Source organism: Lichenostomus cassidix, chromosome 4, assembly GCF_008360975.1.
Source record: "Lichenostomus cassidix isolate B80296 chromosome 4, HeHo_3.0, whole genome shotgun sequence".
NCBI classification, from domain to species: Eukaryota; Metazoa; Chordata; class Aves; order Passeriformes; family Meliphagidae; genus Lichenostomus; species Lichenostomus cassidix.
Window position 1 is genome coordinate 29133960 of NC_139484.1, and position 23416 is coordinate 29157375.

At 37.9% G+C, this 23416-nt stretch overlaps 1 protein-coding gene across 1 annotated transcript in view; it reads right to left on the reverse strand.

Annotated features, from left to right (window-relative positions):
- Positions 1-23416, reverse strand: part of DCHS2 (dachsous cadherin-related 2) — a 101235-nt gene that overhangs the window by 10807 nt on the left and 67012 nt on the right. Inside the window, exons 8-16 of the mRNA XM_085058554.1 lie at positions 20087-20244; positions 17596-18433; positions 16445-16684; positions 12337-12471; positions 11883-12092; positions 9816-10673; positions 5381-5488; positions 2677-2888; positions 1054-1205 (exon numbers count right to left, since the gene is read on the reverse strand). Of these exons, the coding sequence (XP_084914680.1) occupies positions 1054-1205; positions 2677-2888; positions 5381-5488; positions 9816-10673; positions 11883-12092; positions 12337-12471; positions 16445-16684; positions 17596-18433; positions 20087-20244 (2911 nt within the window). The remainder of the gene's footprint in view (positions 1-1053; positions 1206-2676; positions 2889-5380; positions 5489-9815; positions 10674-11882; positions 12093-12336; positions 12472-16444; positions 16685-17595; positions 18434-20086; positions 20245-23416) is intronic.

The window sequence follows — 23416 nt, forward strand, 5'->3', positions numbered from 1 at the left end:
TGAAGGACTTATTCCAGGTGTTCTTTTAAAGTACTAGTTACAAATAACATGGATTATGCTATTACTAAAAATCAGAATTGATATTTTTGAGTCAGTGAAAAACTGAAAACAACCCCCCCAAATTAAGTGTCCTGTGTATTAAGTTAAAATGAAGTATTTTTGGGACATTATTATCAAGTTACTCTGATATTAAAAAAACCCCACATACTCTGTCAATCTTTTTGGATGTGGTATTCTACAAACTATTCTCATTCATAAGAATTCTTACTGGATGGTTAAAATTTGAGGTCCCACAGGACAGGAAAACTTGCAAATATTTTAACTGATACCACAACCAGATGGGAAAAAAAGTAATTTCTACTGAGACATACACAGAAATAATACTTTTTGTGGAGACTACAGTACTTAAAATGGGTCTATTAATGAATCTGCATAATCATATTTTCTCTTCATGGCATGATTTATCTGCTTCCTAATTCCAACTATGGCATGACCAGTAAAGAAAAACTGTCATGTCCACTTGACCAAGTTTATTCAGAGTTTCTGAAAAACGGGAGAAAAACTAATACTTAGTGCGAGACAGATTATGGATGGGAACAGTTAAAAAAGCATCTTTATCACATTATGGAGTAGAAAATTTGAACTATCTACCAATTGAAAATGAGAACATATCGCTATTTCTTGGATTTGATTTCAGTGTTTTCACTGTGTCTTTACAGATTTATAAAGAATGTTTCCAGAGAGAGAATGGCTGTACAGTTATTAATAAACTAAAATCCAAGAACTGTCATTATTCCTAAATTGAATAATCACACTTATATCAGTGTTGTCATTGATTAAGCAAAACTGTATTTCTTTCTCTAAATTTGATAAGTATACAAGAATCTGTAGTACAAATGGGCATCTTCAGTGCTGTTCTCAGTGCTGTCTGCCCTGCACCCAGGTTCTGTGGGCAATGGATATCAACAAGAAACTGTGAAATATATAACATGAGTATTATCAAGTTAGACTGAACAAAAAGAATACATTTTTATGAGAACCTTACATACCAACCTGTAAGATGAAGTGTTTTCATAATCTAGGCCTGTATTTGTTGCTAGAATTCCTCGCACTGAATCAATTAGAAATGTTGCATTTTCATTACCAGATAAAATTGAGTATTCAGTTTCTCCATTCAGCCCACTGTCAAGGTCAGTTGCAAATACCTGTTTGTGAGCAAATACAGGCTTAATTAAAAACAGCACAATGTGATTTCAGAAAGAAAAACCTTATACTACCGTCAGATATTTCTGATTACTTTCCCTTTGACTGCACATATTTAAATAAATCATCATCTTTGTCCCCGGCATGAGTGTCATGTAAGGTCACAAAATCTGCTCATGAACTGCAATGGGCTGCACAGGAATGAGAAATTTGAAATTCAGATACATAAGGCATTAGGGCTGAATGTAATCATTTTACTATTAGGTTGCTCCTAGAATGCTCTCCCTGTTCAGCACATAAAAATGCACTTTCTCAGTGGTACAGGACTGACCTTTAAGTATTGCTGTTATACAAACAGACAAAGGATAAAATAATTAAACCACCAAGCTTTCAGAGCTTTAATGGAATAGTTCATTAATTGCCTTTTAAAAATACCAACCAGAAAATGTAAGAAGGGAGAGGCAATCTGTAAAGATTTTTCAGTAGAATAAGTAACATTCATCAGCAGTGAACAGGTTTCTCAGACTCCTCTTACTCTTTGAAGAGTCCTCTGTATTTTTTTGGTTGCTGAACAAGCATTATAATGAGTATGGGATTCAAAACATAGCAGAGGCAACCAGTCAGATTGAATAAAGAAAACATAATAGAATGTATTCTGTCATAAAATTTTGATTACACATCTGGCTTGACTGCCTTTTGATTTTTCTCCATTCCTGGACATATGTTTCTCTAAATACAATGTCCATCAGTTTCTAATCACTTCACCCTGGAGGCATCTGTAGCTTTTCATTTATTTATTCTCTAGAGAAGGAATATCTTTAGTACCTGACATGACCCTCACCATGACCTGACTTGCAATGCAAGAACATGTACTGAGGAAATTATGTGTTCTTCTAGTCCAACTGATGTCTTCTTTTGCTCTAACATGGCCAGCTGGAAACATTTTGGGAGAATGGATCCATTCAGAGGAAGAAATGTTTGCACATTTAAATTAAGACAAGCTGCTCTTTAGGCATCAGATTTTAAACTGAACTCTTGGGTTTGACTATACTAGTCTGATGAGTAGAAAGTATTCTTTTTATGGCTATCATCCCTTCAGTAGAGGTATTAATACAAGACCCAGTGTATATTGCAACCAGAACCACTGAACTGAATGGTATTTTTCAATTGCTTGAAGATAAAACCAGAATTTTTTTTAAAAGAGAATTTAAAATCCAGGTGCACAATTATTAGGAAGATACAGAATTCTCCTTCAACTTAATAGACCTGAATTAACTATTTGATCTGAAATATGGTCTAGAAAAAAAAAAAACATTAGATATCCAAGCAAAGTACTAGCAACACCAAAAACCCCACTCAGTTTTTAAGAGAGAGTAGTACAGAATAGACATAGCAGGATTGTAGTGATGAAGAGATCAGCCAAATGTGTTTTTAACTACAGCACTGTGCTTGGGAATAAATACTTCCACTTACCTGTATTATGTCTGTTTTAGGACCCTGACCTTCCCATACTGATGCTTTGTAATAGCTTTGCTCAAATTTAGGCACATTGTCATTCACATCTTGAATCAAAACTGTCACTCCACAGAATGCTGAATTGAAGCTATTTTCAGCCACAACTGTAAGATGCACTTTGCGTTTAACTTCATAATCAAGATACTTTGGCTCTTTTACTGTGATTTTGCCTGGTGTATTACAAGAAAACATAAAATAATCTCAAGATGTGACATACTCATTCAGGGAAAAACACATACAAATGCAGTTATGAAATTCCTAACATATATGGTCATATATGATCCTCCACTGAACACATGACAGAATTCCAGCAAACTCTCCATTGTGTCTGTTTTCTACCTAACATCACCCCCATATGCTAGCTGCTGAATAAATCTTGGATACCTAAGTGTTCACTGATCATGACCACGCTGGCAATGTCCTAAAACAAAGCCAATTTACAGGTAGAGGGATAGAGACAAAGTGTCTGCATGACACATCCTCCTTGGCACATGACATATCAGACAAGAGCTGTGTCAACTTCTGTATCTGACTGACACACAGTAAAACACTGACTGCTTCTGATGCCATGAGCCCCCTCCCCCAAACTGTTACTCTACCAAAAATATGTAATGAGACATGGAGATGAGAAGCACAACTGGCTATCTCCACATGAAACATGAAATGTCCTTGGAAAACGGTAGTCATTGTTTCAATGTTCTAGGAACATACTCATAATTCTCCATTGCATCTTAGCATAAAACATACTTCATTTGTATATTAATTTTCATTAGAATTCAAATTCAGTTTTGCATGGACTTTTCAGTAATGATGCCATGAATATCATTATCCCAAACTTGGGATACCACAAGAACACGTTAACTGAGGCTCACCAAACTAATAGTTTTTATTTTTTATTTTCTAGGATAAGCAAACATGAACTATTGTTTATGGACCTGCATTTTGAACACAAAGATTTCAAAGATGCTTTATTTTCAGTGCAACACTTAAAAATTATCCCATTCTGTTTACAGAGAAAACAAAACAGATAGTAGCAGAAGGAATACACTTCCAGATGACAGCAAACTGAAAGACTCTACTGTAGAGTGGAACAAGTAATCAAGTTTGAGATATACCAACTAGGAGGAACATGTGAAAGAACTGGAGTTGCTCATTCTAGAGAAGTGTACACAAAGTAGAAACAGGGCAACAGTCTTCAAATACGTAAATAATAGGGGGTTGCCTTTGTCTTATGTCTACTATTACTATTACTAAGAAGTAATAAAGTTAAAACATTTCAGCAAACATTCAGATAAATATGAATAAAACCCTTCCAACTGCCAAGACTTTAGCAGACTTTTGAGAGGGTTTGCAGAATCACTGTTCCTGATGGTTTTCAAGAACAGTACAAATTTCTGTCAGATTTCGGCACAATTTGTTCCCCTTCTGCACCAGAGGACTGATAGCTCCTGTCTTTGAGTCACCTCCTACTCTACTTTCTGTGATTCTACAGTATAATAAATTCCTCTACAATGTCAGAAAGTCTTCTCCAAAGTGTGGTTAATTAACATCAGTGCTTGAAGAGACAAGCAGAGCAGACCTTTGGCTGTTCAGAACATTTATCACAGACAGGGCATTTACACAGATCAAAATACTTTTGCTGTAGAAGCAATGGGTAGAGAAGTAATGGTATCAAAATTATGCTAATGTAAGAGCTGCTCTTAAAAAGTCCTTAAAGGTTGAACTTTAATTAATGTTTTCCAAGAAACAGAAGAAAGGCTTGAGAGGAAAGGAAACAGAAGAAACCAGAATGGATCAAATGTCTCAAAAGTAGGCATGTGACATATTCACTGCTACAGAAATTCCACTCCCACTTGTGAAGAGAGTGCTTATAAGACTCTTCATCATGTAACCATTTTTAAGCCTCACTTGATAAAAAAAAAAAAAAGAACTTTTTTTCTACTTTTTTTTTTTAATTTTTTTGAGGTGATATTGGAGAAGATTCACTTTCTCAGCAAAAAACTTGTCTGGGTCTAAGATGTTCTTTAAGACTAATCTCTCTACTTTTATTTCAGTGAAATAAGGACTTGAAAATCAAGAGTATGCACTTTAAGAGCCCCTCATCTACACAAAACAACATTATTTTATTTGTCTTTCAGCATCAACCACAGTTTTACTGTGGTATGCCATTTGATGCCTGGAGACATCAGGAAAGCAGACCTGCTGCAGAACACAAATACAATCACAAAAAAATAAACAAACTTGACTTTAAAATGTGCCAATGTTTGCCTGAAACAAAGAGCATTAAAATCGACAAGAGTCTAGTGCTTCTACATGAGAAGTGCTTTGCAGGATTCTGTTTATTGAGTTTTTGGGCAACTTTATGATAAGAAACAAGACGGAATCACAGCTTGGATCACAAAGCAGTAGTTTATCAACTCCCAACACCTGGTGATCAATAGTAAATCAGAACTGAGTGTTTCAAATAGGTATACTGGTGTTCATATTCTTTTTACATCAAGTTTACAACAGTCCCGGATTTACTAATGATCTGCTCATTGTAAAAGAATTACCTTAAGTACTAGGGAGTGCTCTTACGATATCTAGCCTTTGTTCTTGTGGTAGGAACTTGCTAATGCTCTAAATGACACACAGACACTTGAAAACAATTATAAAAATGTACCTGTAATGGGGTTTATGGAGAATATTTCCTGGTCACTGAAGATCCTGTATTTTATGTCTTCTCCTGTAAATTTGTGTTCATAAGCTTCTACTGTTAGAAGTGATGTACCTATGGAAGCAAAAAGACATTTTCATCTTGTCCACTCAGAAAGTTTTGTTCTAATTTTACAGAACTGGTACTAACAGCAAATCCTGTTTGGAATAGAATAAGAGGGAAAATGTGAAACTCAGTAAATTTTCCTGCTTAGAATAATCCTATTTAACAAAAATGCAGCAAGTTTAAAAGGCATCATCAGAACTTCCAATTAATTATTCTTTTCAAGTGACTTAGGAAATTGTCTAGCATATATGGCAATTGATTTTAATGGTTTTAATTATTTAACTTAATTATAATTGATTCCATGCAGCTGCAATGGAATGAGGCAACCTGAGCTCTTTCAAACAGCATTACAGACAACTAGTTATTATATCACAAAGGGCATACTGCTCATACTCCGTGTCCTGGATGTCAGAGTAAAAGACTTTAGCATAAAAAATGAAAGGAAAAATTGCTATTACAGTGATCTGACACCTTTTTTATTTTAGCAGTTACGTATTACTTCTTAAAAAACAGAATTTTTCTATTAAGGGTTTACTATTTGCTCTCAAAATCTGTCTGTCAAAAGCAAAATTATTCCAATTTTGACATGTAATTTTCTTCATTTGTGGATATACTTGTAAGATATTTACTAGAAAAGCTCTGGAATCAACATCCATGTGTCCAATATGTAAAGACACATATATGAATGCTGCACAGCTTTTTTTTAGGAACTAAAATAAGGGGCTGTAGGATGAATTTTCATTGTCAATAAACTTTGATTTGCTACAGAAAACTGCAAGGGCAATCATTCACAGCATCCTCAGAGCAGAGTTAAAGATAAGGAAAAAAAAAGCAATGTCTGAAGAATATCCCTATTTATTCTAACACTGTCTGCAGTCTTTTTGTTTGTTTGCTTGTGTGCTTAAGAAGAAAAGCTACTAGAAATAAAGGAAGCAGAAGCATTTCTACTTGAATCCTTGTTTTTCAGAGGTTAGGTTAATAAACAGTTGTTCTGGCTCCTCATATCCTAATCCTTTAAGCCCCACATTTTTCATGCAGATAGAATTGTTTACAACTTCTTTTTGGCAGAAAAAAAAATCGCTTGTGTTCTGATACCTTAACAGAAAATGATTCCTCCAAACAGTGAATTTTTACAGTTCATTGTCCAAAAAATGACCAAACTGTGACATAAACAGGCCTTATACAGATAAAGAGCAACAGAAAATGCCCATCTGTTGGAACTTGCCATTTCAATCATATGCAATTCAGACATTGCCTCAGGCAGAGGTCACAGTATGTAGCTCTTAACAGAGAGAAAAATCAGAGAAAGGGAGCTTTCTGCCTGCCAAACTCACAGAGGCTGAGATCAGCACTGAAGATAGAGCAAGGGAGCAGGGAGATCATGTTCAAAGCAGAAGGCAGTCAGATGGGCTTGAAATGCTAGGCAATTGACTTTGGAATTACTTAAAATATTGAAAGACATGAAGAGTGATGTAAAATGTATAAATTTAGGGGTGTTTTCAGTTTAATCCCAGACAGTCCAATGGCATTTGGAAGTACTTCAAACTGTTTTATACAGCCTAGGTCCCAATATTATGCCTGCAGACTCAAAAAATGACACACAGCAGTGTGAAACAGCATTTGCCTCCCTGGCCAAATTAGCTCCAAAACATTAGCTGAATTCTGTGTTAGGACATATATGTCTTATATGTATATTTAAGGGTTTTTAATATATATGTCCTAATACCAGCACTGCACTGAGCTACTTTATCACTGTGACATTGCTTTTCTTCTCTCTTCAGTACTCATTATAGCAGTCCCTTTTTCCTGTCCTTTGCCATCTAACCTGTGGTCACCCTTGCTATTACTTCCTCAGACCTTTTAATTGCCACGAAAGGAAAAGCTGAGCACAGAGATAATTATTCAAGAACCGTCTGGACACAACCTTGTGCCATGCACTCTAGGATGATCCTGCCTGAGCAGAGAGCTTGGACCAGATGAGCCACTGTGGTCTCTTCCAACCTGACCCATTCTGTAATTCGGTGACTTAAAGAATAAGAGGCTACATATTTTATATCTAATAGAAAAAAACATAGAGTCAAGTAGTTTTACTGGTAAATCTGTCTCCAAGGAACTGTCATGCAAACAACCATTCAACTGAAAGTTTGGTGAATAATAAAGGTTTCTTACCCTCTGAAGAACACAGTCACTTGATTATTTATTGACTGGCTTCTAAGTGCCTGCTGTAATACAGTTTATAATATTTAAAGACATTAAATATTCAATATTAAATAAAAAAATAGAAAAATGGGGTTTTCTGAAGGTCATTAAACTTGGAGGTCAAACACTTAAAGAAAATGTGACCACAAGGACCAGTTCCTGAGGCACTTACCCATTTGCTGGGTTTAGACTAAGTTAAAATTAGGGACCCTTGGCTTTGGCTTTTGTCATTTATATTAATCACTTTTAAAATTCTTTTTAAAATAAACGTCGCGTTTTTCCCCTCCATCAGTTAAGGCAGAAATAAAATTATGAAGAAAAACCACATTTATTAATACCAGTTCTACAAATAATCAGTATGTAATGTAAATCTTCCCTGGACTGAATACACTGGTACCATTCACATTTGTAGGGGTCCCAGGATCACATATATCCTATAAACTAACTTCTATGAGAGTTTTAATTATAATCATGCTTTTCTTCCTCAGTGAAATGTGAAATATTTATGTATGCTTATGAAAAAAGGAAAATACTATAAACAGAGACAAACAGTATTAGTATTTGGTAAAATCTCTCATATTCTTAAAAGAATTTGATCTTCTTAGCAAATAGAAGTATTATTAAACACAAAGTAACATTTTGTGATCAAACCCTCCTGTTTACCCTGAAGCTTTGCTAAATTTCCTTTAATCAAAACAACTTAAATTGAGTCTTAATTATATTTTTATAGATTGAACAGAAGAACACTATGGCATGCTGATACACAGTTCCTTGGGGCATTTTTGTAATTTCAGGCTGGCTTTTCTAGCCTGACCCTGGAACACATCTACATTTAGGAAAATCTAGGATTTGACCAGTTTACCTACTGCCTTAAAGCTCTGATCCTTATTTTCTTTCTTTAAACCTAACAATTGGAAAGTTTGGCTTGCAGTCCCAAACAAGCATAGAGGAAGGAATGACTGAATAACCACAGCAGTAATTACTGCAACAGCCATCTTCACCCTTCATTTCTCTGCTGTTTGCAATCATCCAAGAATATTGATTGGTTTTCCAAAATTACTAACACATTTCTTATTTACTGATTCATAATCCAATATAGGCTGTTACTCAAGATCTATGAATTCACTAGTCTCACAAAACCCTTGAGTTATAACGGAACACTGCTTTCATTTTATTGAGGAAAATTTGAATTATAAAGAGGATAAATTACTTGTTCAAGGTGAACCTCATGAGGTGTTTGAATTGAGAATTTAGTGGAAATCAGATCTCTAAATACATCTGGTCACTTGTATACTGAGACTTGTGGGCAGAAGTATGTGAAAGGCACTCCTTTCTGCCCCTCATTAGGACAAAACCAATCCCTGATGCAGGAGAAGGTATTTACCACATCTAATTGTCTGGAGGGATAACTACTAATGCTCTTTGAATGATAAAATGCAGAGAAGTAATTCTCATCAGTATACAGAACAAATCCAAGTAAGTCTGTAAGCACCTTGTGACTGAAGCTGGTTTGCTATAGGCATCATTCCACAGTGCAGGCTCCACATAGACTGACACTGCAGAAGCTGTCCCAAGTGACAATGTACCAATAGCCTCTCAACTTCTCTACCCTTCCCCCATCCTACCCCCCTTTCTTCTTCTGCAAAGTCCAAAGTCAGTAAGGTTATTTCTGAAAGCTACTACAGTTCAGGAAGGGTATTGTGAAAACAAGAAGGGCCAAGTTGCAACCGGCTCCCAACACTCACCTCATGTGAGCTTGTGTGCACTGCCCAGTGAAACAACAAGTAAATGCTGTCCACCCATGATTAAAGTCATTTTGCTAAATGAATGAACCCACTGATGATCAGGGCTTCCCAAGCTGAGGGATAGAAACACACCACCTTTGAAAAGGGAGCTTTCTGTTCACTGTGAGCATCACTGTTGTACAAGGGCAGTAAACTCAAGAGCCAGACAATGCCTCCTTGATTGCCTCTTTTTCATTCTCGTGTACTGGAAAAGGGCAAATGGGATTGGCTACATCCACATTAACTTTTCCCTGCTGCTGCACAGAAAAAAAGTTCCCTATACTGTTCATAACAATTACCATTCCAAGAGGAGGGGAGACTGGCAACTCCAAGAACAGGGATTTAAAGCCCACCTGCTGCACTGTTCTCAGGCACACTTGCTTCATACAGGCTGTGGCTGAATGAGATTGCCTCCTCTTGTTCTTCTGTAAAGATAATGACCACAGCTGTGGCCGTTCGAGGTGAGATGCCTTGATCCGAAGCCATCACTAGCAGCTGGGAACTGAAATCCTTGGAAGCCAAGGGCTCTCGAAGAATGATGTCACCTGTCTTCACATCAATCTGAAATACAGTTTCTGCTACCATCAAATTAAAAACAATAGCTCCATTTGATCCCAGATCCACATCCTCTGCTCTCACAGTGGCTACTGTCTCATTCACAGCAGTTTCATCAGGCACAAAGGCCCTGATAGGATTCTGCAAAAAAACAGGGTCGTTGTCATTGACATCATCAATGTGCACCACAACACTGACAGTGGTGCTCCTTGGAAAATGGGTGCTGCAGTCACTTGCTACAGCCCTAAATGTGTACTGGGACTTGGTCTCCTGGTCCAGTGCCTTGGTGGTAACTATGGATCCTGTGACACTGTCAATAGCAAATGCTCCATAGGTGTCATCAATGAGGGAGTACATGACTTCACCATTCAGGCCATCATCTTCATCAGAAGCAGAGAGGTGCAGGATGGCTGAGCCTTCCTCCAGGTCTTCTGTCACAGAGATTTGATACTGGGTCTTTGCAAATAACGGGCTGTGGTCATTTTCATCCAAGACTGTTAGACGGAGCTGTGCAGTGGAGCTTCTGGAGGGACTGCCCAGGTCATGGCATTCAATCACAAGAGTGAAATTGCTGATGTCTTCTCTGTCCAAGCTACGAGTGACCAGCAGTTTGCCTGACGTGTTATTTAGTGTGAAGTATTCTCCAACATTTCCATCTTTCAAACACATAAAAAAAATGAAATGATCACAAACAAGTACTTTTTAGAAAAGAACCCCTTGTGAATGCACTATGCTAACTGCAGTTACAAGGTCCAACTGCTCATACAGCTGGTGTGCTCATGTGCCTTTCACATATTTTATTTCTCACACAAATTAAAACCTGTATTTCATTTAAATCAGTGGGTGGCAATGAGAGCAAATGCAGACTGTCATATCAATTTACAGACTGGCTATTTGGCCACATGCATATGCTTTTTCCCAAACCAGTCCACCTTATAAAAAGTTCATGCATCTATGCTGCTGCATAGCTCTTCTTCCCAATCTTAGTTACAAATTCCAGAAATCTATTAAAGCATTGCTGACAACTGTAATAGCTTGCTCCTTATTCTCTTTTACAAACCTATGTCTTGGAATTTAGGAATTGTGCAAGGTCTTGATTTGGGGGGAGTGGGAATAATTATGAATCAGTCAACTGAAAAGTCAGCATTTTTAGTAACAGTGAATGGCATACATACTTTATAACATGTAGAAAGACCAAAGTTAATTTAATTAAATGTCATAGAAGATCACAACATTAAAACCAAGAAAACAAAGGAACTCATAACTGTTTCCTCAAAGAAAAATGTGTTGGTTTTTACCACAGGAGCCCTCTGCCTACATTTGAGCTATTGCTGAGAGCCACAAACCAAAGTAAGCACAGCAAACTTGTATTTGTCCAAAGATATTACAAGAGGCTTTGAACAGCTGTGGAGCTTACATTGGCATAGTAGACACAGGAAGAGTTTGGCATGATGAAAGCCAAGTATGTAACTTCTAACTGCTGGGTGAAAGAAGCTCTCATGAAATAAAATTAAATAAATAGCATTAAATAAGTAAAATTCAATTAATTCTTGCACTTTTTTTCAAGGGTATATTTATATTCAGACATCTACAACTATGATTAATGCCTCCTTCCAGTATTTGGTATTTTTTTGTTTTTCTCTTCTGTACTATTTCAAATCCAGAAAGCAGAATGAAAGTATGCCTGGGAAGTGCTTATTAATGCTGACAAAAGGGTGAAAAAATCTCTTTTCCACATAAAAGAAACATGTGGACAAGATGGGAGCTAGGGAGGCCTGGTAAAGTCAAGACTAGTCTAAAACTTGGATGCTGCTGTTTATATAATCCCTGGTTTATACAAACAAAAATGATGGAATGTAACTTACCAATTATTTTGTATCTTAGAGCTCCATTGTTACCAGCATCCATATCTACTGCCCGGATAATGTAAACAACAGAAGGCTGTTGGTTCTCTGGAATAAAGATCTCAGTGGGAGGAAGAAGAAATATGGGAGAGTGATCATTTTCATCCAGCACTGTGCAGATTACTGTCACTGTGCTTGACAGCGATGGGGTTCCACTGTCCCGGACCAAAACTAAAATCAATAAAAGAAAGCAAATTTCATTCAATGGTTGTGGGTCCAGCAACAGATGTTCTTTAATGATATCAGAGTAGGAGAGTTATTTCTGCTATGCAAAGAGCATATGCTCTGCTGTACTGGAAAATCTTACCACTTGTATCTAATTCAGAAAGTATAAAAAGAAGTGATGCTGATAGTAACACCACACCCATTCTCACTTCCCACTCTAGAGGCATTCATGGATATTTCACACTGCTACCTTTAATACTGAAAACCTCCTGGGCTTCCCTGTCCAGTGATGCAGCTGTTACAAGTTCTCCACTGTCCAAGTTCATCTTGAATTTCTCATAACCAGCTCCTGGTAAGATTTCATACTGAAGCAGGGAATTCAGTCCTTTAAAATAGAATGGAAGTCTTAGTAAAACACAACAACTCTCCTCAAATTGAGGTCTACTTACTTGTCTCTTTCCTCTCCCTCCAAGTTTTTATGAATGACAATTCCATACAGTTCCTGATCAGACCCACCATTTGTAAATAGCACAGGGATATTAGCCTTCCCACCTTTCCCTAGGAAAGAGGCTAAAACTGTACAGACTTTTAGAAAGCTTTCTTTCAAAGTTTCCCACCTCAGTTGAACAGGAAATGAGACTCAACTTTCTTACCTATTATGGTTATAAGATAATTTCTTTCATATTTCTTCTAGTTTTAACATCCTCCCAAGGAAAGTATAATGTCATCTCCATCACACTTATATTATTACCTTTAATGAGTTTAACCTACATTTTACCCTTTGGGTTGGGCTATTGCACTCTTATTTTTTAAAAATTTTCCTAAGTTTCATTGAATCATTCTGTGTTTTTCCCACCATTAATCCTTTAGTAGGGCAGTAGCTGGAGCACCTGAAAAATTACATGACACGTCTAGTCATATGAAAACCCCTATTCAATGTCAAACACTGCCTGCCTGTTCTCATCTGCTGCAGTCAAGCACAGGACAATCTGCATTGGAGCTGATGGAGAAACACCCATGAGAGAGAAGAAACAGAGCCTAGTTTTTAACATCCTCAACTTCATTTGCCCTTGAATAGCTTTGTTAAGTGGTTAACAATGCTACTGAAATTTGATTAAGAGAATCACTACTGTAAATGCATTTGCACCTAAACTAAGTCAAAGGAGGGACATATTCATACAATACAGAGCAGGAAAATTGAGTTACAGAAATCCTTTCAGCTTTACAGAAGAAGAAAGAAAAATTGCATCAGTGAGGACAATCAAGGTGAATGTCTTCAAAGTCTCAGGTTACTAACACATACTTATCTATAAATATTTATGTATTTACTAACATTATTTACCATACTAGACACCATTCAACTAAATTCAAAAAGATATTCACTGTTCTGCATGCATTTATATATCTATCTATCCTTAATCACCAATATGCTATAGATGGAAAAAAAGAGACACATGAAACTGCAGGTCTGATTATTAGCTTCTTGCCTCCTGCAACTGAACTGCATCAACCCAGTGCTTTCTCCAGCAGATTCCACAATGGACATTATTCACAACCAGTGCTGAAAAAAACATATGTGTGCCATCCAAGTTGACTCTTCACACAATGCTGAAATTAAAATTTTCAACCCTTTAAGGACACAGATATATGACACCTCAATCAGATTTATTTACCAAGCATTTACTGCCTCCTTTCCCATATCCAACTGCTAGGAGTGTAAGTAGCATCAGGAAAAAGCTGCACACCCTGCCCAGGAGAGAGGAGTGATGACTACACATTCACACAACACAGCACAGAAGCTAGCACATTTGCACTCAATCCAACCTGCTGATTAAATATTCAGTAGCACCAGTCACATTTTAAGAGTTGAAATCACGAACTGAGATAAAACGTGTCCCTCCCTGCCCCAAACCCAGACTCAAGTCTCATCTTTACAGGACTTGATAATAATGCCTAATGAATGCCAGCAAGCCCTGTCTCGCAACTCCAAGTCAATGGTTCCAGTTCCTATTAACCTTTTAACATTTTTCTCCTAAGGCTCCAGACATAACTATTGTACCACAGAGGTGCACATCAGCTTAGAAGCAGACCTTGACAAATGCTAGTACAGTTCACGCAGAGTTTCTGCAAAGACCTAACTGAAGAAAAAGGCCTGACCTATCTTAAATATGCTGCAGGCATTTCTGCTTTCCCATGCATATTTTCCCAACATTAACATCTTTTACACTTGCATTCATTGGTGCTGAGCTGTCAGATGTCAGCTAGGTTGGGGATGAGGGCATGGAGGGCTCCCAAAGTCTGGCAACATAGAGATGCAGTAAGTGCAGGTCTTGTGATGTGCAGGAGGGAGGTAGCTGAACAAGATGTTTCAGGGATATTCATGTGAAAGAAAACCATCACAAAATCAAAAATTTTACTTGTAATTCCCCCCCCCCTTCCAGTCACAGAGAATGAAGTAGAAAGGAAAATAAAACAAAAGGTTGACAATGGCTGATATTGTCAATAAAAATGATTCCTCCAAGTGGCCACTCAAGAAACATATGAAACGAACCAAAAAGTGTGATGGGAGAAAGTCCTCCACTGAGACTATGCAAATATTACTGGGATGTGAACTGCAATTTAAAGAATGTGCAAAACTAAAGATATGATGTAAAAACAAAAAAAAACCAAACAAAAAACACCATGAGAGGAATCATCTTATTCAAAAATTGTGTTCCAAAAATGTAAGGAAAGTGAGTAGCATTATATTTATATTACTCCTCTATAAATCCAATTTTCTTACATTATGAACATCACTTCAATATTAATTTGAAACAATACTATTACACACCCATGACACAGGGCCAAATCAGGCAAATGTGAGAAAAAGACCCAACAGAAAGACTGTGGTTACTGGAAAATATACTTTAAAAAAAAACAACAGGAAGGAACCATCAGCCACAACAGTGCTGCAGCCCAAAACGTCTGCACAGGCAGGAGCACACTGTGCCACCCAGTACACTTGGAATGCCCTTCCTCTCCACCCTGCCAAGCCACCCTCACTCCTTCCCCCTAACTGCTCTGGAAATTTCCCTTCTGCTGTATTTCCCACAAGATGTGAAAAAACATAAGGGATGGAAAAGGAGGGAGAAGAATTCAAGCAAATTCTCATTGTTTTTTCCTTTATCTTGCAAACCTATCTTCAAGTATCACCTTTTTTATATACTGTGATCCACAAAAGAAAGAAAATACTTGGAAGAGTGAGATACAGAGGCAGACTGCAGTGTAGCTCAGCTGTCCTGGAGATCATAACAGACTGGGATACCTACTCATTCCCAATTCCTAAATACCTTACATAGTTGTGGGGAATTCTATATAATACCTCTATTGAGCTCACATCAGCCTTTTGTAATCAATATGTGCTCTACACTAAAATTACAAATCTTACTGAATATAGAAGATAATTTTGCTAGCAAGCTCCATTATCTACTTTTAGGATAGCATAGTCTCACACAATTCTAAAGAAAGTACAGAAAGTGAACCCACAGTAAAAAGGAAGTCATTCACAGAGTTGAGACTGCCTTTGGGCCAAACAAAGTAGTATTGTAATATTTAACTGTCTTTCCAGATTTTACTATTATTTATCACACAGACCCTGTATAACGTCTCCAGCACATGGACTACCTGTAACATCATATGCTATCCATTTTAGACAGTTCAAAAGAGCAGGTAGTTGAAGAACTGAAGGGAATTTTTTGTGGCTTAGCAGACTCTCTCAGGTTTACTCCTTACACACGATTCACGGAGGAGATGAACCATCCCTGCCTCTTCATCCATTCTGTGTATTTTTGAAAAGCAGTGCTCTACATTCTTTTGCACATAAAGTCTATTTAAAATCTGGAGCAGCTTCCACGATCCCTTCAAAGCTCAACCAGCTGGAAAATCTTGTATGACAGTGCCCCTCTCTGGTCAGAAAATATGAGTGCATATTTGCTAGTTCTGTTACGAAACTAGGACTCTTGATTAGTGAACTGCTTTAAAACAATCCAAAACACTCTGAGAGCAACAAAACGTTTAGGTACTACCTTTGAGTTGAACATTGTTTGCTGATTTATTCACATGAAAGCTACATTATGCTGTGTCACACAAGCGCACGTTTTACATTTAATATATCAATCAGAGCTGAAGTCAAGAGTGCAAGTCAGAATACCTCCAAGTCCCAATTAAAGATTGAGAGTCTGAACCAAACCCCGTATTTTGAAGCTCAAAAGTCATACATTACCTTGGGGAAAGCACAGCAGCTGTACACACAAGGCAGCAAGGCTGGATTGGTCTACTATGGTCCACAAGTAAATTACTGGGAAAAGAACACAAGTTACCTGCATCCCGGTCCAAAGCCTCCACTCTTATGACAAACTGCCCTGGATCTTGGTTTTCATGAACAACACTCTCGTAAAGTTGCTTCAGAAACATTGGTGTCTCATCATTCACATCAAGAACAATGACGGTTAGAACTTGGGTGGCAGAGAGAGCTGGGCTGCCATCATCAAGAGCCATGACTGTCAAACTGTAATGCTCCTGAACCTCACGGTCTAGAGGCTGGGCTGTAGTTAAGAGTCCTATTATAAAGAAAGAAGGTATTAAAAAAGTATTATGGTGCAGGTTAGGATCCTAGTTGTTCCAGCACTCAACAGCTTCAATGTAGCATGACCATGCCACTGCTGCAAGGCTTCAGGACTTTGCAGTCATTGATTACCTGCAATTCCCTCTGCAGTGATAACTGGCCCAGAAATACTACTTTTGCCATCCAGGGAAATTGGACTCACGGAAAATTCAAGTGAAGTTGAGAAATTGTTTTTTATTGAACTTTGGGCTTAACTTTTTAACTTTATTTAACCTAAATATTTGTCTTCTTTTGCATGTGAGTTATGCAGTTAGGAGCTCTATGAATCAGTGTCAGGTGCATCATCTAATGGATTCAACATCAGAGTAAGAGCCACAAAAATATTAGAACTTTTAGGGTGACATTTGCATTAGGGTGTAAATATGGTATAATAGTTAAAAAACAGAGAATTTCAGAGGGCTGAAGAATGAAATTTATCAACACTTTGAGCCTCCACTGAACATTTTCCACCCACAGTGTAATGCAGACTCCTTGACCTTGACTTTGCCTTTCCTCATGTGTACATTTCATAACATGCATGTGTATGCACATGCTTTAAGCATGCATCATGCCAAAATCACAATGAAGTATTTCACTGCACACATTTTCTTCCCACCTTCCTTAGTGCACTATGGGAAGATGCTCCAGCACACCTACACAACACAGTAACAGTGTCATGCCAACATTTTTGAGCTGAGTCTCACAGAGCTCGACCACTGTGCACAATCCTTGTGTGGTGCTCAGCCCAAGGCAATCACCCCAGAGTGCCACACTAATGTGGTATTTCACTATTCTACGTTTTGCAGTCGCAAATAGTACTGTGAAAAGCACAGCACAAGAAATGCCAGAGAAGAGAAGTTACAGTACCTGTGATTTTATCCAGTACAAATGCTTTGTTTTCATTGCCTGAAAGAATGTGATATGTAACTTGTCCATTTCTTCCCTCATCAGGATCCTTTGCAATTATGTGGTGCACAAGGAAGCCCACTTCCACATCCTCTACGACATGGGAAAGAGGCGAAGACATAAAAGTGGGACTGTTGTCATTGATATCTAAAATCACAATTTTCACAGCCAGGGAACCCAGCCTCCGATCAGTCAGATTTATTGCCTGATCTTCTGCAAACACCGTCAAGATCGCAGAATGAGTAATCTCCCTGTCTAGTGGAGCAGCTGTGGTCAAGGTGCCATACCAAGGGTGAATAACAAATGGATTTTCACCTATGTTACTCATTTCTAAGGAATACTGTATTTTGCTGTTCAGGAAACCGCCATCTCCATCTTTTGCATTGAATGTGTAAACCAGAGTGCCAACAGGTACATTTTCTTCTATGCCAATCACTAGAAAGTCATCTTGAAAATATGGAGAATGATCATTCTTATCTTCTACATCAATACTTAGGAAGACAGTGCTATTTTGTGGGGCATTATTATAATCCTTTATAATAACTTGCAAAAGAAAGTGCGAAGCTGTTTCATAGTCAAGCTCCCTGGAAAGATAAAGGTCTCCTGTCGAGCTGTCTATTTCAAAATGAACATTTTCATCATCTTTAGCAATACTGAAATGCAGTTTCCTGTTAATTGCTAGATGGTTGTCAGGTGCCTTCAGAGAATCCAACACTTGTGCAGGTTTAAAATTTTCAGGTATGACAAAGTGCTTGAAGTCTTGAGAGAAGCCAGATCTCCTGTTGGGAAGTGGGATCACCTGCAACCAAAACACAAAGACTGCAATATATTCGCACTGTTATTATGAATATTGTAATGTGTAGTGGGCTGACCCTGGCTGGATGCCAGGCATCCACCAGAGCCACTCTCTCACTCCTCTCTGCAGCTGGACAGGAGAGAGAAAATATAATGAAGCTTCATGAGCTGAGATAAGCTTCACCGTGGGCTGCAGAGGAATCTCAGCTCTGGTGCCTGGAGCACCTCCTGCCCCTCCTTCTATACTGACCTTGGTGTCTGCAGAGCTGTTCCTCTCACATGTTCTCACCTCACTCTCTGGCCAAAATTACATCTGTGCAGTAACTTTGCTCTTCTTCTTAAATATGTTATCACAGAAGCAACCATTTCTAATTGGCCAGCCTTGACCAGCAGCACATCCATCTCTGGAGCTGCCAGGGATTGGCTCTGCTGGTCATGGAGGAAGTTTCTGGCAGCTTCTCACAGAAGTCACCCTGTAGCCCCCCCACTACCAAAGCCTGGCCATGTAAACCTAATACATAATGCAAATTGTTTTCCTTAATTGAGAGTTTAATAATTTATTATCTGTGACTATCCTAACTATGCTTCGAAGTCAGAAAACAAACTCAATATACTACATAAGAGTTCAAATAGCCCTTGGCCAGTCATTCCATAACTCTATCATTCACTGCCCCACTAAAAAGAAGAAAAGGGACAAGACTCTCTCACTGTCTTAATCACAGGGGTGCAAAGACAGACAACTTGAAGACTGCTATCTCTGCCTCTACTCTGAAGCACTTCAACTGTCTTTCTACCTAGGACAGCATCACAGGGACAGATGTGACAAAGAAAGCACAGTACATTATGCAGCTCTCCAAACACAAACAGATAGCTGGGGTTTTCTGAGGGCTGTTTATGTCATTACAGGATTTCATTCATTATGGATTGCTGCTGTGCTCCAAGCTAATGCTTTCAAATGAAAGACTCTCTTTAACTGTGGGAACAGCATTTGCCTTGTCTGGACTGAAGAACATTATTACAAGCTATCCAAAATTAACCATATTTTGGGTGACTTGAAAATAGCAGCCTCAGTGACACTCAGATTCTGACAGAGGAGTGCAGAGGTGGCCTGGACAAAGCAGTCCCACTGTGGCTCAATGAACAGCAGGTGGCTGGCTGTGGAATAAGCACACACTGGACTTCACACTCCCATGCAGAGCAGCCCTGTATAAACCAGCACAAAGAAATGAGATACCCTTTTACAAGGTTACAGAGACAGAATTTAGAAAAGAGAGCAACTTAGTGGAGAAAACAAAAAAGTCTACTTTCTTCCTCACTCTCACTCCCTCTGGATATTTGCTTTTCTTTCTGCCTACCTGGACATTTTCCTCCTCTTTTCCAGTGTTCACAAAGATATCCTACTAAAGCACAAACATCATCTATTTGTAAGATGATCCAGAATGCTGTCGCTCATTCCTAACAAACCAAAATGAGTCTGTCCTCTCGCTTCCTCTCTCATCAGAAAAATGGCTAAAGAAAATAAGCATAAGACAAGGTGCTTGCAATTTTGAAGCTTCTTCCTTTGGTTTATTTCCCCGCCTTCTTTTAATTTTTTTTTTTTTCTGAAGAAATAAAGCATCTAAGATAATTTCTCGGTCTGTACCATGCAAATGAGTACCTGGATGTAAACAGCAGCATGTCCTTGAAGTGAAGGCATCCCCTGGTCCTTGGCAGTGACCACTATTCTGTACTCTGATCTCTCAGCATGTGACAGAGGCTGGGTTGTTCTTAACTCTCCACTGACAGCATCAATCTGGAAGTATCCTATATCCTCTTCTGTGGGGTAAAAATGGATACCTGTTATGGCAAAGCAGTAACAGCTTTCCTCCATAGTACTGAATACTGTAATTTACAGTGAAAAAGAGAGGACCCAGAGGAAAGAAACCTGCTGCACTCATTTGCAAGAAGTGGAATACAAATTACTATCAAATTTTAGTAAAATTGGAGAGTATCTATTACTTCTTATACATCAACAGAAACTGTGAGAATCACAATTGTTATAAGTACTTCTTTCTAAGAATAATATGCAAAAGGCTTTCTGTTACGTGAATTTTTAATAAGGTGTGTTAATTGGTTAAATAAAGTCATGCAGCATAAAAGCTGCTATTAGAGTAAGCAACTGTGATAAAAATTCATTCAGTGCAGATGTAGTATACAAAACACCCATAAAGAACTATATTTCCATAGGCACCTAAGTGAGCATGAAGCTGTTTATGATCTCCAAATCTGCACATTCAAATTAGTTAGCTGCACATACAGGTGTTCACTTCTGTATCCAATCATATCATCTGCAACTGTGAAATATTTGCACCTGTAAAATCTGAAAAAAACCCACTTAGCAAATTAGTGAGAAAACTGGGTTTTCACAATCAGCAAATAGGATTTTTTTTTTTCAATATTGTTCTGTTATTTCTTGAGTGACTATAGGTTTCTAGTTCTCCATGAATCCCTTCTGGGTTGATCCTTGCTGTCTGGAACACAACAAGAAAATTTCCAACAAAAGGAAACAATATATAGAGACAATTACATTGAATCAGACACTCTTGCATTTTGCATTTTTCATGATAGTTTCAAAATATTAATGCTCCTATATTACTGTTTTCATGAATAGCTTTTGGTTTACTTCCCTGTTGTAGGTCCCAACAATATGTCTACATTCACAGATATGCTATTTTGCTCCATAATGTTTCACAACACAAAATCCCAGTTAAGCAAAAGGCACAGGAGATACAAGAAACAGAACACATAATGTGAATTGCATGCACATATTTTCAGCATTTTGCTACAACCTACACTTACAGTTCCACTAAAATCCAAATATTGCATGAAACAGCCAGTTTTGTGCATATTTTGGTGGCAAAAAAGTAACAAAATATTCTAATAACATTGGAAAGAGAGATTCTATAGAAACAAAATCCATTGAGACTTTCATTTTGTCTAAGTGTTTCACATTTTCATTTGTTTATCTGATACCACACTAAAAAGATAGTCAAAACTGCAATTTTTTTTTTCTATTTTTCTGGTATTTTTTTATCTATCTATCTATTTTTTAAATGTATTCCAAGTGTAGCCATTTGATTGTAAATGATAAAAAAACTTTTACACTGAGAAAAAAAGTTTAACACCTATGAGCATGTCAGTCATTACTCTAAAAGCTCATGCTTGCTGCATTTCCAGAAACATCTCCTTAGCTTTCATCTCCATAAGTCACCTGAATTAGGCAACTGCTCCTTATATCATACACCCTAAATATGTCCTTTTGTATCTGAGGAGAAAAGGAAGACAGTAGAGGAGAAATGGACAAGAAATAAGGGAACTAGAAAGAGCAGATGAAGCATGGAACAGAAAAAAAAAATTAAATCTCTCAATAACTAGACTTTAATGGCCCCAGTCTCTTCTTGTGCTTGCAAAAGCAACATGCCAATAAATGAGTATGTTTTTAAAATTAAATTTTTCATCTGTGCCTTGTTCAACCTGTTGGCCAGGCTTTCATTTACATGATGTTCTCCCAAACTCAGGCACTCTCTCAGCTCTGTGCTCTCAAAGATGATCACGGAAACTGTAGTTTAGAACAAAAAAAAAAAAAAAAAAAAAAGGTGGCCTGAGAAACACCAAGCAATGTGTTACTGTGAACTTTGGCAGAAGGTTCAGGCCTTACAGAGACTGGCATTTCGGCAAAATGGCCCAGAAAACAGACACAAAGTAACACTAGAGATTTCTCAGAGATTAGTGACCTCAGCACACAGTGATAGTTAGCTGTGTATTTTTATCTTATTTCCTGAAGAACTGTATCTTTCCTAGGTGTTAAAACACCCAATGCCCTGACTAGCTCCTCCTCCTTTGAGATGATGGAAAAGTGTTTCTCTTAACAGAAAAGAGGAAGGCAATGCCGTGGCTCCCAAAGAACCTGAACGTGATGGGGGCTCCTGCAGAAATGCAGCTCTTTGCAAGTTCAGGGATGCTCCCTGCACACTGGTGGCTACTCATTCTAGAGAAGAAATACTTCTTCACAGACATATGTACAGCACTTGCCAATTTGTATGTGTCAGCAGACTAAGAAGGGTTCTCTTGGCACTTCTGTGGCCAAGTGCCAATATTGCATTCACATAATTGCTCCAAATATAACTGTGAAAGCCACTGTCAATGCTAGTCTTAACACACAAAGCAGTAGTTTAAGATGCACTATAAATACACACTAATTTTTGTTACAAATGCTGCACTATATTCTATTGACAGTCATGAAGAAGACCAGGCAAATCACCTTCTGACTGCCAGCATCACTAAGGAATAATACAGAAAGCTGGGATTCACCTCCCTGTGAACTAGGTTACTCTTTCAGTGATAACACAGAAGTAGAGGTAGGGTCATGTCACCACCCACTTCCATACACATACATTTTTAAGGATGATTTGGTTTGATTTTTTTGGAAGAGGGAGGGGCATTGTGAAGGAAACACTTCCCTGTAGCCTAAAATTCATCAGGCGTGTAAACCTCACAGCTCTTTTACAGATTCTTCTTTATGTAATTTTCTGGCATTTGTCATTAACATTCCTGCACAGCTTAATATATTGCTGTTATCTTGACATTTAAGATCTCAAGAAGATGAAAAATTACCCAGCAACATTTACAAGCTTAACAGCTGGCACTGACACTTGCAGCTCTTCATCTTGTGGCAATCCCATGCTGCAGAATAGAACACTGGTCTGCTTGGAGCTCTCCAACTAACCTGCTGTCTCTCTGTTTAACAACTATGGCTGTAAATCAGATCATATTCCTTCTTCATACTTAAGTACTGAACAGTGTCCCAGAACTAGAAAATACCATTTTAAATATAAACCAGGCAAGAACTTCACCATGAAACAGAAGACCAGATGTGAAAGGCCGTGAGCCAACTAACAACAAAAATTAGTATCAGAGAAGCTCAGCTGTTTCTGGATTTGTTTATCAG